We start from the raw sequence: 15,108 nt of genomic DNA, 5'->3' as shown, positions 1-15,108 counted from the left end.
TGGATAGTTTGTTTCATGGAGTCGGCTGTAGAGTGGGCTACTTAAAAATGAAGCGTGAAACTTGAGGGAAGTATTGAAGCAGCCGGTGGTCTACGGCAGTCCCTCAGACTGGGTTCCCATACTTAGAGACCATTCCCACAGATATTTAGATAGATCTATCCCCCTGGGGAGTCTCACTAGATTGCTGTCAGCTTAACCGGCTTAAATGTCTGTCCCGCCTACTAAAAGCTGTAAGGGGGTAATTAACTTTTGTAATTAACTTTTGTGCGCGCTCGGCTCCCGGAAGCTGACAGCAATCCAGATAGATCAATCTAAATTTGTGGAAACCCAGTCTAAGATCGATCCATCTGGATCGAACTAACTCCCTGGGGGTTCACGCTAAATTGCTGTCAGCTGAAGAGGCTTACATGTCTGCCACGCCTACCGAATCAGCTAGGGGTAAAGATAATTACCCCCTAACAGCTTTACTAGGCGTGACAGACGTTTAAGTCGGTTAGTAGACCATTCCCACGGATATTTGGGTCGATCTATCTCCACGGGGAGTCTCACTAAATTGCTATCTGCTCTCGGCGAGGCCGAGCGTGCAAGAAAGTTAATTACCCCCACAGCTGATTCGGTAGGCGTTACAGACATTTAAGCCTCTTCAGCTGATAGCAATTTAGCATGAACCCCCAGGGAGTTAGGTCGATCCAGATGGATAGATCTAGGCATGGGAACCCAGTCCCCATTGTCAACAATATTGATGTTTGCAGTCAGAGGACCCATCTCCAGCTGTTCTTCCGCCAACACTTCCTGTCATGACGAAAAACGCTGCATTATATTAACTTACTCAGTAAACTACAGTATATCTCAACATCACATGCATGGGATGCTTTTAAAAGAGAATGTGAACGGAAAACAGATTCTATCTCCTTCCGTTATATACATGTACAGTAGGTCATTCACATCTGGATATTTTGACTTATGTACACGTACAAATTGCTTGAAGTCTGTAAAGGTTCACTTTAGAAATAATCGAGTATTTGCTTTATTAGAAGCGGTCAGTGTAATAAACCAAGGCGTTACCTGTGCAATGTCTAAAATGGGAGAGGTGCCCATATCGGTTAGAAAATTATTCACGTAGTAGTCACAGAGCCAACTGAATTTACGTGAAAAAATGTAAAATAATAACAGGTAAAAAGGCAAAAAAGTGAATGGATGAAAATAATAATAATAATAAATGAAATATATAAATAAATAAAAACTTTAAAGACATGCCTAAAAAAAGTTTGATAAAAACTGTTAGTTATAAGGAGCCTTGTAAAAAGAAAAAAAAACACTGATGATATTCATAACGATGGCTTCACAGGCCAGTCATGCTGTCAATTCTTTGGTCCACGTTGCTGAAATGAAATAGAGATAAATAGTTCAAATCGTGTTGGAAGTTCAATGTGAGACCAACTGGGGACAATGGAAACTGACGAAAAAGACGAAAAACGCTTTCTACAAAGTTAACACGACAGTTGAAAAAGTGCATAATGTACTTTTGTGTATTTAGACAGACCGGTGCTTTAAAGGCTAGGGACAGAGCTGTTCATTATATTTTTTACCGCACATATTCATGAAGTTGTCATAGACTGCGTTCCCAAAAACCCATCGTAATAGCAGGAGCGATCTAACTCTGCGGGGCTTTTAGTATTATCAGCTTAATTGTTTGGCTGGACCCCTTGACTAACAAGGGGGTTATTGATTATCGTTTTACCCCCTAGCAGCTTCAGTAGGCGTGTCAGGCATTTAAGCTGCTCACACTGAATGCAATTAAGCTAAAATCCCCGCAGAATTAGATTGATCCAGTTAGGAGGATGGGTTTATGGGAACGCTCCCTTAATGTACTACCAGACTAAGACTAATCTGACAATCAGATCCCTGAAGACATGCTCTGCATCTGTGTAAATGATGGTGCCTTGGAAGATTTTTCTTCTGGCTTCTGCTCTAGTTGGCAATTCAGTCCAAAACGGAGTACTCCCGCAGGGACAACGCGTGGGGAGGCGTGTGTGAGGCGGAGAGACCATTAAAGGATTATGCGGGTTTCCTTTCATGTAGGTCCGCCATATTTAGGTCTCGGCCTTGTTGGACCTCGGCTCTTCTCGATGTGAATGCTCTCTTACATATCATTCAACATATCAAATTGTTTGTCTTCAACTGATAAAAAACCTTAAGATAAATTTACTGTCAATCCTCTTCATAAAAGAAACTTCACTGTATATGGACCTTCCATAGGCCTCAGAGGTTGGTACCTTCAATACTAGGTTGTTTTTAAACTAAACGAAAAATATTTCGAACGGTTGGTGGAATGTCACGTACGTAAATAATAATAGCAAAGATAAACTGAAAACATTACTACATGATTAATCACTTTTAACACATATTGCTCTTTGCTATTTCTTTAAAAATCTAAAATTATGATTAATGCCATGACTGTTCGTACCAATGCTACTACTTTTGCCACTCCCGCTATCCCATTATAGCTTTAGTTTGTTTATCATGATGTGCGCAATACCTTGTACACTGTGCACCGAATCCTCCACCTCCCAGAATCGGAAGCATCGTGTCTTCCTTCCAGAAAAGAGCCCGAACCTTAAACATTCAATAAAGGGAAACTGATAAAAAGTACAAGACTCTCAGATATAAATTCATTTTGATCTGAGCATACCCACGATATGAAGTAATTGAAACCTCGTTCCTAGTTATCAGGACTTAACGTTTTAAACTGAATCTTCTTGACGAGTGATATTGCCAAAATTTGTAAAATAGATTCTAAAACTATAACTTCTTATACTTCTAAAACTAAACTTTAAAGAAGCCACATGGAATCTTTGATTGATACAGAACAAAGTAATAAAAAGCTTTACTGGGTGTAAAGGACAAATATATTGAAACCAACAGCCGAGTTTTCGAATTTTATTCTGCTATAGCTAAAAAAGCAGCATCTTACCTCGTTTTCTAGTCTGAATGTTTTTCTGTGAAAAAATGTACATGTAACTGTATTTCATGCCTAAAAAGGCCAAATGCGACGCAACTATCATTATTAATATCGTCTATTTCACTCAAAAGAAAATAGCCGTATTCACTTCGCTTGCAAGCAGCACATCTCCAATGGCTTTTGTGCTACCTGGTTACGTCGGTACGGGCATAATGATTTGCCTTTTAAAAGAATTTATCTATCTGTATCACGTGAAATATGCATGCACCCTAAATGGAAAATGGGCATTTCTTCATGCTTACAGTTATCAGATTGGAAGTATATAGTTACTTTCCAAAACGATAGGTCTAAATGGTTTTGTTAAACGCAATATTTTACACCGACTTGTAACTTGCTTCCAGGTGAGATGTGCTTTCAATTTGAAGAAACGACGAAGTTCTTCATTTTAAACGGACAATACTCGGGGTTTCGGTTTAGCGGTGCCTTGGTAGGCTTGTACTTTTTGAATAAGTGAAATAAACCTGAAACTTATAATTACCAACTTTTAATACCCTTTTCCAGATATTTAATCATGGACGTCACTTTTAACATTTTGGCTTGATTTTCTTACTTATTTAATCACGATTTGTTTGAGATATATGTTTATCACTCGACTACTATGAAGCGTATTCAAAAATGAAAACAAACTACTGTTAATCTTGATAGCAAATAGTATTTTATTGTCTCGTTATCTCCTCAACTTTGCATTTTTCCAACCACAAGTAAAAAGCCTCAAATTTTCCCCAAAAGTGTTCACCAAGTTCTTAATTCTAGGTCACCGTCCTATTGCACTTGACAAAGATGGAAGGGAGTGAAAGCTTCATATAGTAGCCTGGAAAATGTAGAATTCAAGTTCATTAGCTCACTAACTTAAAAAAAATTGCAATTTCTTCGGCATTTCTGGTGACCAACTTGGTGAAATGAAAGGGGACAGCTATCCAAATTCAGAAAAGCAAAATGAATTTATATTTTCGCCACTTGTAACTTGAGCCTAGGTCTTTATCTGCAAATAATTTACTACTTATTCTGCAACACTTGGATTTGATAACAAATTCTTATTTGACAGTGTATTTCTCCAGTATCTGACATCAAATTGACATTTAGCCAGTCTAGTCATTTGGACAATGCCTAAGCAAGCTTGAAGCTCTCAAATGACAACAAAAGGTTCATTGTTCAATTCTACCAAAAACTGCAGCGCCCTGTGCCTTTGTGATCACGCTTACTAAAATCGCTTCAGGTGACCACATTTTTTTAAACAAGTCCCATCTTTCCCTCGTGGTAGATATTACGTCTAAATTTTCAGAGCCATGTTGTGCATCCCCGATACAAGAAGTCTTTGCGTCGTGTTCACCCAATATGTATCAAAATCAACAACAAAATGCCCCAGTGTCAGTAATATGGCACATTTTCCCCGCCTCACAGGAGTGAACAACTGACCACTTTGACTTCATGTATAACCCCGCCACACTTACTAAAATGACTTATTCAGGTGACGAGGTGGTTTGTTTTTTTCTTTAAACCATGTGGAGCCTGAAGTGGACTTCATACACAAGTCCTCATTAAGACAAAGAAAATGTTACACAAAATGCAATGAAACTAAATCAACATACGGCGGGGATAGAAAACTACATTGTCTGGGGCAGTTAGTTCACTTTCCAAGCCATTCTGACGAGAGTCCTTCATTCCTATCTATTTGAAGAGGAGAGGATCACTCAATTCTGGTGGCAAGGCAGAGGACACCTAATCTTATTGCAAAGGTGCGTTTTTGAGTTGAAATAGCATCAGTATTCTTTCTGCAATGACCTCCTGTCTGCCTGCATTATCATAGCAACGTCATCTAATCAGATTGATTATCGTGCACATTCCTGAAAATCTGACAGACAGAAAAGTTCTCCCAGCATGCTTCGTCATTCCCCCAGTGTTGTGCACATACTTGTTAAACACTGCTTTTCATTTCTTATTTCCCTTGCAAAGAACAGTGAATATCACATTTGTGTCTATTCATTCATACTTTTTTAATCCTAATACTTGAAATGTGAAGGTATTTCATACAATCCATTTTTTTTTAGATTTTTCATCCTGAACTTGAATAGAGATCAGTTTTCTTGTTCAGCATGGTCAAAATATGAGTAAATTACATTCCTCTTCCTTCTTCTACTATGACTTTACAGGAGCAGGTCTCTGCAACGAAAAAATGGAAAAACATCAAATATGCTTACTAGTACCAGTGCTTACACCAAATATCTAGAAATATTTTTCAAAGTTTAACAATAGAACATTAGTTATATATGAAACCACTATGTCATAAGAGCATCATCAGGCATAATGCCCACATCATACTCCCCCTTTCCAACACAACCCTTCCAGTCATGCAAAAGAAAGTCCCATATTTAACTTCTTTTTCTCAATAAATTTACCTTTGGGCATGTACCCAAAGAAACCATCCTTCTACCAAGATCTAACTCCATGGAGACTCTTGCTGAATGCAGTCAGATAAACTGAATGACGTGCCTCCTTGAGCAGAAGGGGGTAAAAAGGCTTTGTGTGAACTCGACTTTTATAGGCAGTTTAACTTAATTTGAGTGCAATGGAACACACATAAAAGTTAATCATTCCCTAGCTGTTAAATAAGGTCTGTCATTCACTTTATCAGATACTAATTGTTTATAGTGACAGTCCCTGCAGACCAATCTACGTAGAATGACAGTTTCACTGGGAATGCACCCCTACATTTTGTTCAACTCTTCATTGGGAATGCACCCCTACATTTTGTTCAACTCTTGAGTTTGTTAAATACCCAAGCATCAATATTGTGCTGGAAGGGCATCAATTTTAGAGCAAGTCCAGAGAAAGGGCATCTCCAGTATTACCAAATGCCGACTACTTACATTCCTGGGTGTGTATTCATAGTCCACCCATCCTCCTCCACCTTGCCTGCTTCCCCCTCTACCTCCTCGACCTCCTGAAAGATACAACAAATATTTTGAAATAATTATAATAATAGTAGTAATAATAATGATAATAATAATTCCAACAATTTTCTCCTTTTCCCTTTTTTGCTTCTTAGGCCACACTTTTTTATTTTTATGGATGACATCCTCTGGGGACCCCAAAGTCGGTGCGAGCGGGCGAAAAAAAAAAAAAAAAAAAACCGGTTAAAAAAAAAAATGCTTAAGAAATGTTATGTTTTCAGTACACAGCTGGAAACACAAAATTACCACAGAAACACGTATCAAACTAACAACATGTCTTTATCCATGCTCTCAAAATATTAAAGCACTGTGAATAGGGCCTACTTCGTAGAAAGGTAAAAAGTCATGCTGCATATTACCAAATCTATTTAAGGTTATTTCATGCATTCTGTTGGTATAGCAATCAATAAAACAAATATCAAATAAACAGCGTGTCTTTATTTGTAGGCCTACTCTCAGAAAATTAAAGCAGTGTAAACACTTCACAGAATTGTTAAAAAAATGAAGCAAAGATAGGCCTATGCTTCCTACTACCAAAGCTAAAAAAGTAATTTCGGTCGATGCCATTTTGTCTACTTCGACTCACACGTAGCAACCAACTATCGGGCGGCCTGTCCAACCTTCAGTCCACCAAATACCACGACGCTCTTGTCGACCCTTTTTTCGCTACAAAAAAACCTGGTATGTGCTGCTTTGGACAGAATGTCACTGAAATTTTCCGGGCGCGGCCAGCCTTTCGTATAATTGTAAAAGGGTGATATTTTCATGTCCAACATCAATGGCAAACCAATCCAAAACGACGGCCCCCGTTCTCTTTATGACTTTAATTGTCGTGTATTTTGAAATTAATGCTAGAGATGAATTTGACGGCAAAGCCGCCATATTTCCACGTGGGGATAATACGCATGCACAGAAAGCTCATTTTCCGCACTCGGAACTACTCGGATGTCTCCGCAGTCGACAATGACAGTATGGAGTTTGCGGAATTCGCCGAGGATTGCCAATTGCATTTTCCGGCAAATTCAATAACGACGTTTGCGACAACCGACTTCCTTGGTGGGTGGGGGGGTGGGGTGGGGTGGGGGGGGGTGGGGATTTTTTTTTTTTTTTTGAGAACGGACGAAAATCGGTGCGCGCGCAGGATGTCATCCATAAAAATAAAAAAGTGTGGCCTTATCAAGCTTAACAAAAGTTAGATCAGATATTAAATTAGACTTGCTCGACATTTTGCACATTCGGTGAAAATCAAAATCCATTTATTGTACAACTGTTTTACAAATTCATTTTTGCAGAATTGAAAGCCACATGAAACTTTTCTGTGCACAATAAACATTTTGTGCATGGAATTAATTCTCAGGAAATCACATAATCAAAACCCACCAACAAACCCACATCACATATATTCAAACTTACCATAGCTGTTATTATAACCTCCCCGGCCCCTGTTGTTGTATCCACCATATCCGCCCCTGTATCCACCACGACCTCTGTTGTATCCACCTCCACCACCTCCTCTGTAACCTCCCCGCGTGCCACGCCTGCGTCCGTAGTTGACAGAACCAACACCAAATGTTTCAATATTTGTTTTTCTTTCTTCACGCCAATTCGGCCGTGTGCTGACACTGGAGAAGACAAAATTTCAAAATGCCACTGCGCACTAAGTTGAAAATATCTTGAAATGTTACAGCAAAAATATTTGATACAGCTTCATGTATTTCCCCAAATGAGTAAATGTAGTGGTAAATTCACTCATCAGAAGCAACAATTTTTAAATTCCTGACTATGAAACTTGAGAAAACTGAAAAAGATTAAACAGCAAGAAAATACTTAACTCTGGACATTTAGATTGGATAAGTTAAAACTGTAGGGTCTATCTCTGACTTCACTTCTGAATTTCCACCTACCCTTTTGCCCTCTCTACTGCTTCACAACTGATGTTGTCGAAAAATGATTTCGTTTTGTCATAGCAGGTGACGTCCTCCTCTTCTTCCTCCACGACAGCTTCGTCCCCTGAACCTTCCTTGTCTCCATTTGGGACTTTGTCATCTAGAAATGTCAAAGAGAAACAAAAGACTGTTAGGTTGTCTAAATTATATACAAGCTTTTGAGTCTGTAAAAATAATTTTTAGTCTCCACTTCAGTTTTGAACAAAACGGGGCCAATGAAAACAATTACATAGGGCAAGAAATTAGCATATTTACTCAACCATAGTAAATCATCGTAAATGCACCTGCAATGTGGAAGTGAATCCCAATCATGAAAGACTACTGGATTTCCCTAAATAATTCATCTGATTTAACCATCCTAGGCACAGCTAAATACATGCCAATTTTCAAATTACCCAAGAGTTTACAACTGCTGTAAGTGGGGAACTGGGGGTGGGATCATTTATGGCAAACAGACTATTTTACGTGTCCCTCACATTGACTTAATACTATACTTCCTATCAAATAAAAATAATTACCTACACCCCAAACTGAATCAAAATAAAAACTTACGTATCGTTAACTTCTGTTTCAGCTCCTCTTCAATTTTCTCCTTATCAAACTGAGCATTGGAACTTTCAAAGTCAAACTCTGTGTCGAACTTCACAGGCTCCTTTGGTTTGGCAGGCTGTTGATTGGCGTGACCTCCACCCCCACCACCACCACCACCTCCGCCGCGGCCCCTGTAACCTCCCCGGTGACCTCCACGAGGACCTCCGCGCATCGGGGGCGCACTGTGAGCTTTAAACCAGAAGATGAGACAAAATTCTTAATTGGAAGTTATCAATATTCCAAATAACATTGACGATCAATTGTCTGTTTTTTCTAAGAAATATCTTTATTTACTAAAATAGCTTTGTTTATTAAATATTTCAACTGAAACAACTTGCATAACATCCATACTAGTGAATATTCTTAAAAAAAAAAAAAAAAACCATCCTTGGTCTTTGCTGAAGAGAGATGTCAGATTGCAATTGTGACCATACTGTGCTTCAGCCCTATCATTAAAGATCATTAATTCTCAGATGATACATGTCGGCTAGGGTAGTCATCATTAGCACACAGTAGTATTTAACTTGCTCCTTATTTTGTTCATGCTAACAACCAGATGTGTTTTCTACTCAAAGGCACAAGTGTGTTGAGGAAACCTTAGGGATACAAGGCCTCTGATTTTTATTACAGATTATTATGATAAAACAGTATCTCATTTCATATGAACTGGTGCAATAAAGGAAGTGTCTTAAATTCTAGATGTGGAGGGTGTGTGCAATAATTATGGTCTATAAAATATCACTGCAGTAAGTGTACACAATGTTAGGCTAAAGTGAAGCAAAAAAGCAGCCAAACAGTCCCAACAGTGTGCCAACTGGAGTAATTATCCTGACACTAATTAACCGGTGACTCACCTTCTCCTCCGCGTCCGCCTCTTCCCCCGCGTCCCCCTCGTCCACGTTCTGAAGACCGCTGCCTTTGGTACTGATGCTGTCCATGCTGCTGCTGGTGTTGATCAGGCTCTTTGTTCTCCTTTTCTTGAAAATGCTGCTGTTGTTGCTGGATGTTGGCAGGTGAAGGCGTCCTGTGTCCTACTGGGGGTGTGTTACCCCGAGACCCACCTGGTACACATAGCAAAGAGGTTATTAATGTGGGATAGAAGGTGGGGGGGTGGGGTTGGGGTTGGGGTGGAAGCGTCATGACATGGAGATCAAAGGCCACATTCAGGACAGCAGACTAACTTGACTGCGGATCAAATATGGCTACCCACTAAAAAGGTTGCTGTCTAATCCTCTAATTGACACTGAGTAGATTCCCCATCGGGATTAAGCAACAAACATTCTACTGGGTCGTCCATATTTTATCTGTGACTTGGTTAGTCCATTGATGTGAATGCGGCCTAAGTTGAGGATCTGAAACAGAAGCTGGGAAACCAGTGGCAAACAGTATTGTAGAAACTAGGTTAGGCAAAGTATCTATATTATAACTAAACAAAGAATGAAGCAATTTGTTACATGCAAATTTAAGATGGAAACAACAGTACACAAATTCATACACACAAAGTAGAGTTAAGAAGTGACAACAGCCAACCTTTAACAATTACTGTACAAACTACAACTAAACTAATATTGATTACAATAGAGTGAATGCAAACCAAAACCATAAGAATCACAACCACCAGCCAGCACAGCTGGCATATATACAGACAAAAAAACCTCTCAGATGTACAATATATATATATATGGACAAAGGTAATGTGGTGTAGAATTACTTTTCAATCCCACCCACTTTCCAAACCTTTATACTGTTTTGTTTATTTATTTTTTAGAAATATATAATCTTACTGTAAATTTCAATTTAAACAATTGTTGCTTGGCAGTTATGTGGAACACAATATAGAAACATATGCAAATTGAATTTGAACTGCATTTTAGCCAAACAAAATTTCAAGTAAAACTAATAAAATTTATATTAAAGTAAGTGTGCTAATTAGGGTGATTCTAGATAAATGTGTCAGATAGTGACAGCATACATAGTCAGGTGATCAGAATACATACAGACACTTCCTATGTCTGTACATAAAATTGGGTAAATTGTGTACATTATTTCAACTACTATATGGTGTTTTTCTTTTGGATATCCCTTTGAATTTGGAGCAAGAAAACATGACGCTGCATTACCAGGGTGCTTCTTGGCAGCTGGATTAAGATTTACTTGGGTCCCTTGGTCCACAGAGGGAGAACGACGAGCAAGAGGTGGGGTGGGGCCACGTGAACCTGCGACAAGCAAACGACACACGCTAAGACACAAGCAAAAAACAAAACCAACAGGAAGATAACTGCATGTCTACTGTGGTGCCACAGTAATCTTCAGTAGGATCACAATGCAGAATAAAATGGCTGGCATACCAATATGATCCACTTTGAAAAAAAAAAAAAAAAAAAAAATTGGACCAAATAGTAAGGAATTTGGTGAAAATGTGTCAGGGTGTGTTTACAATGAAACTTGTGTACTAGCTACAGTGCACTAAATCCAAGGGGAATCTCACTGAATGTAATAAGATTAACACACCTCTGGTGTCGAGTAGAATACAAAAGAGCCGGTAATTATTAATGTAAGAGGCATGTTAATCTGATTGCTTTTAGCTGGAGTCCCTGTGGAGTCAGTGAACAGTAGCTGATACAATTGCTTCATTGTGAGCGGACCCTCATTTGTCTAAAGCCTTACAAACTATATTGTGACCCAACTGAACTCCCATGAAATCAATGTAGCCAAAGATGTGAACCACAGAAAGCTGTCCAAGTTTGAGAGAAATGATACGAATACCTCCTCAAGGAAACAGGTCTGGTTTAAAAAATGCCAATAACAATGGGTAAGAAAAAATATGTGAAGCCTTTCAAAGGATAGCCTATAACCATAGTCAATATTTATCATCAAATATAAAGATCATTTAAGAATAACAGAAACCATTCTATTTCCTTGCAGAAGTATCCCCCAGCCACAAAGATATTTGATGCATCTCTTGTCAATAGTGGGTAAAAACAACAAGAGAGCAGCAAATAATTGACAGTCACTTACAATCATTAACAAGTTATGTTTGCACGTCGCTCAAAAAACGACTTTCTTCAACACAAAAAATTGGCTAAGAAAAAACAAGTGCCAATACCAACTATGAACCATGGACATTACTCATAAATTTCAAACATCTCATTCCAACCCCCTCCTGTCAGTATAATAGTAATTGCATTATTTCAGTCCAAAAATTTTTTGGTGATAAGACATTTTTTTTCAAACTCAATAAGGTAATACTTGTAAACATTTTTCTGTAGGAGGGGGGTGGGGATAAAATTCCAATGTTTGAAATTTAACAGAAATTACCAACACATGCAGCAAAGTGATACTTGATCCCTCGATATCTGAAGCTACATGCTTTCATCTCACATGCAGCATAGAGATAAGGGAGATTTTGCTATTTCTACTGCAAACAACACCACACTCAGTCTAGATTATATATACTAAAAGTTCTGTGGACTACGAGATCTAGACAACAAAATATTATGAGTAACAATACTACTGGGCTCACTTCAGCATTGAATTTCTAGATTTTAGCCATTGCATTACATCTTATTACCAGAGTTTCTAGTAGTACAACTTTTGGGAGGCTTTGCACAATTAAGCATAACATAACCCCTCATTACATTATGTCATTTGTAGTGCTTAAAATCTGCATTTGAACCCTGTTTAAAATCTATTATTCAACATTCAATAACTACTTTTTTTGATAACAATCCATCACTTGAATAAAAGTGACACAGACAACATACCACTGCCAGAGTGCGGCCCGGCTCCTCCCTGGGCCATCTGAGTATATGGCGGTAGACCTCCAAACTGATTATAGGCAGGTCCATTGAATGCACTGGGTGGAGGCTGGAATGACTGCTGTCCACTTGGAGGCATGGGCTGAGATGACTGGAATATGTTACATATATAATATAACACATGGCATCAGTTTCTGGATTGTTATGGAAGAAGGCAAAAGTATTTTTAAGGTCATTGGACATATTGGGGGGGGGGAGCATTTACACATGATAAAAAAGAATTACTATATTTCAGAAGAAAATATACCATTTATAATGTATGTTCGCTAGACTTTACAAATATGTACATACAAATTACAGGTAGACAACTGGTCATAACACACTGTGTACATGATCTCGCCTCCCTGGTTACAATATATAAGTTATTATAAGAACAATTTAAAAGCACTGGGTCATAATGCATAGCTAATGTATGGTAATATTTGTGATTCTATTAGTTACACACACACACACACATTAGTGCACTGTAGATACATGTGCTTGTATACCAATCTGTTCTATAACTGTTTTATTTGAGAATGAAATAAATCAAAACAAAGGGTTTTCTTTTCATGAACACCTTGATGGAGGGAGAGGAGAGTTAAAGAAGTACCAAGGCAGTGCAGCTCCACACGTAAACACACACTGAAGACATAAGGGCCGTTTTCACTGTTCTTGTGCCAAATGTTAAACTAGCAGGGTTGAACGAAAATTTTTTGGTATGTAAAGGGCGCCAACATTCATAACCTTTAAACAAGTACACTTCTGTTACAGACTTCTTTTCTGTAGACTTTACCAATTTTTTTCTACCAAAACCTTCAGAGTTGCATCTTGGTTTTGAAAAATGGACAGTGCATGCCCCTCGTTTAGAAATTTGGGGAACAAAGAAACAGTAATTGCACAATATTCCCAAGATGAAGGGCAACACTGCTTTCAATGCATAAATGACGCAATTGTCCAGCCCAGATGCAACACTGATCTTTGCCATTGTATTTCTTATGAAAAAAATCTACCCACCTTCACAATGGCCGGGTCCTGTGGGACTGCACTCTGGGCCACATTTCTCTGTGGTTTGGGAGGCTCACACACATGGAGATCCTTGATGTCACTGCCACGGAAGATAATGTACTCAAATATCTCATCACGAGGACAGACTGGACGATCAGTTGGACGATCTTCGGTTCCAAAGGAGCATACTAGAAAAAGATTTCTTGACTTGAATCATTTGATTTTCTTCACTGCTTTATTATTATTATTTTTTACTTGATAGACAGGGATGAAGTTATAAAAATACATACATATTTGTGATAGAAAGAATACTGAGATCTTGCTGAAAAAAACTCATTTATCTACCTGCAAAAATTAATTCACACTTATTATGGAGATAAATAAAATGCTACTGGCTTTTATAAGGGTACTTGATACACGTGCATGTCAAAAGAAACTAGTAGCATAATACACAGTCATACAACAAGAAAAAATGAAAGTATCAATTGAACAAAATTCCTACAGTTTCTATCCATAACATTCTTTAAAATTCAACCAAATTATGTAAATGCTATCTTCATGTGTCACATAAATGCATTTTGCAACATTATCTCTGGCTCAATGCCAAATGTTAGTAAAATTGGAAGCATGCCAGTAAAATTGAGTAAATATGTACAGATGTTGGGTACTGTCTTTGCTTTGGGTCTATAAATTCTTTGATCTAAGAGGCTTGAAGGGCCAGTAGACAGATTTTAACAGATTTATTTGCAGAAAACTGCACAGCACTAACAAAGATTTGTACATCGTATACATATACACATGTACATTGTACAATATATGCTTGCTTCAATTTCATGACTCTTATCGTCATGCAATAACTACTTAAGGTCACACACCTTTAATATATGTCACAACAGAAATGATATAACTTAAGGTTGTCATTATCATTATGCAAAGGAAAACTTTTGGCGATATTATTTCTGAGATACATAAATCATGTAATTGCTACAGCAATTTGAAAAGAATGGGCAACTAAACTATGTGTACATCTGGACTTAAATGTTTGGTCACATCCTTGCAGTCAGGCTTTGAAAATGGTGACATACTAGATGTTGACTCATTCCCAGTTGCATATCCTTTTATTATATGATTTGGTTTTCTTGCATTATTGGTAAAAATTTCAAATACGAAATTCAAATATCAGACAATACTATGCCATTTTTTTGTAAGTAAAATGTATGCTTTGTGCTTATTCAAGGCACTTATGACAGAATTTTGGATAAAATGGGGCACTAGTTTTTTGAATTTATAAGAGGTGGAGAGAATAAATATTGTTATTGTTTAGCGTCGAGTGCATGGCAAATTACGAAATGACATTTACCGATTCGCTTCGATGCAAACGCTATGTGCACAAATAGAACGGCGGCACATGACTCAATAAAAAGCAAAAGTTAGTTAGTTAAAAGGAAGTGTTAAGCTTAAAACTCCAGACAAGTAGAATAGACTGCAACGCACTGCACAAAGAAACCAACCTTTGGCTAAAGCCACAGTAGATTCGTTTGGATCAATGGTATACAAAATGCCTTCATATCTGATTCCAGCCTTTGAAATAAGGCTTATTTTACTTCCTAAGTACGGTATTCCTCCACTCATATTGGCCGTTTGACCTACAGGTCCAGCTATCGAGCGATGGAGGACGATTTCACCTGCGCTATCTCTCCTTACACTGGCTCTCCCAAATCACCAAAATGGCTGAAGTGAGTACAGCTTCGCGGAATTCGCTAGATGGCGGCACAAAGTCCCATCATCCCTTG

At 38.2% G+C, this 15,108-nt stretch overlaps 1 protein-coding gene across 2 annotated transcripts; it reads right to left on the bottom strand.

The window, feature by feature from the left end:
• Window positions 1-3,654: 3,654 nt before the first annotated feature.
• LOC106173995 (protein LSM14 homolog B) lies at window positions 3,655-15,082 on the bottom strand. Of its 2 annotated transcripts, XM_013555357.3 has the most exons (10): window positions 14,827-15,082; window positions 13,325-13,503; window positions 12,275-12,419; window positions 10,631-10,726; window positions 9,365-9,571; window positions 8,472-8,699; window positions 7,878-8,019; window positions 7,387-7,595; window positions 5,890-5,963; window positions 3,655-5,182 (listed from the first exon to the last, which is right to left on the bottom strand). In XM_013555357.3, exons 1-10 carry the CDS (start codon window positions 14,945-14,947, stop codon window positions 5,159-5,161), a joined length of 1,425 nt encoding a protein of 474 aa, XP_013410811.2. In that variant the 5' UTR covers window positions 14,948-15,082; the 3' UTR covers window positions 3,655-5,158. The 2 variants fall into 2 exon arrangements, with proteins under 2 accessions (XP_013410811.2, XP_013410812.2); XM_013555358.3 differs by lacking the exon at window positions 10,631-10,726.
• Between the last annotated feature and the right edge of the window lie 26 nt (window positions 15,083-15,108).

This window comes from Lingula anatina, chromosome 4, assembly GCF_051362555.1.
Source record: "Lingula anatina isolate TDL-2025a chromosome 4, LinAna3.0, whole genome shotgun sequence".
Lineage (NCBI taxonomy): Eukaryota > Metazoa > Brachiopoda > Lingulata > Lingulida > Lingulidae > Lingula > Lingula anatina.
This window is presented reverse-complemented; position numbering and strand designations above follow the sequence as displayed.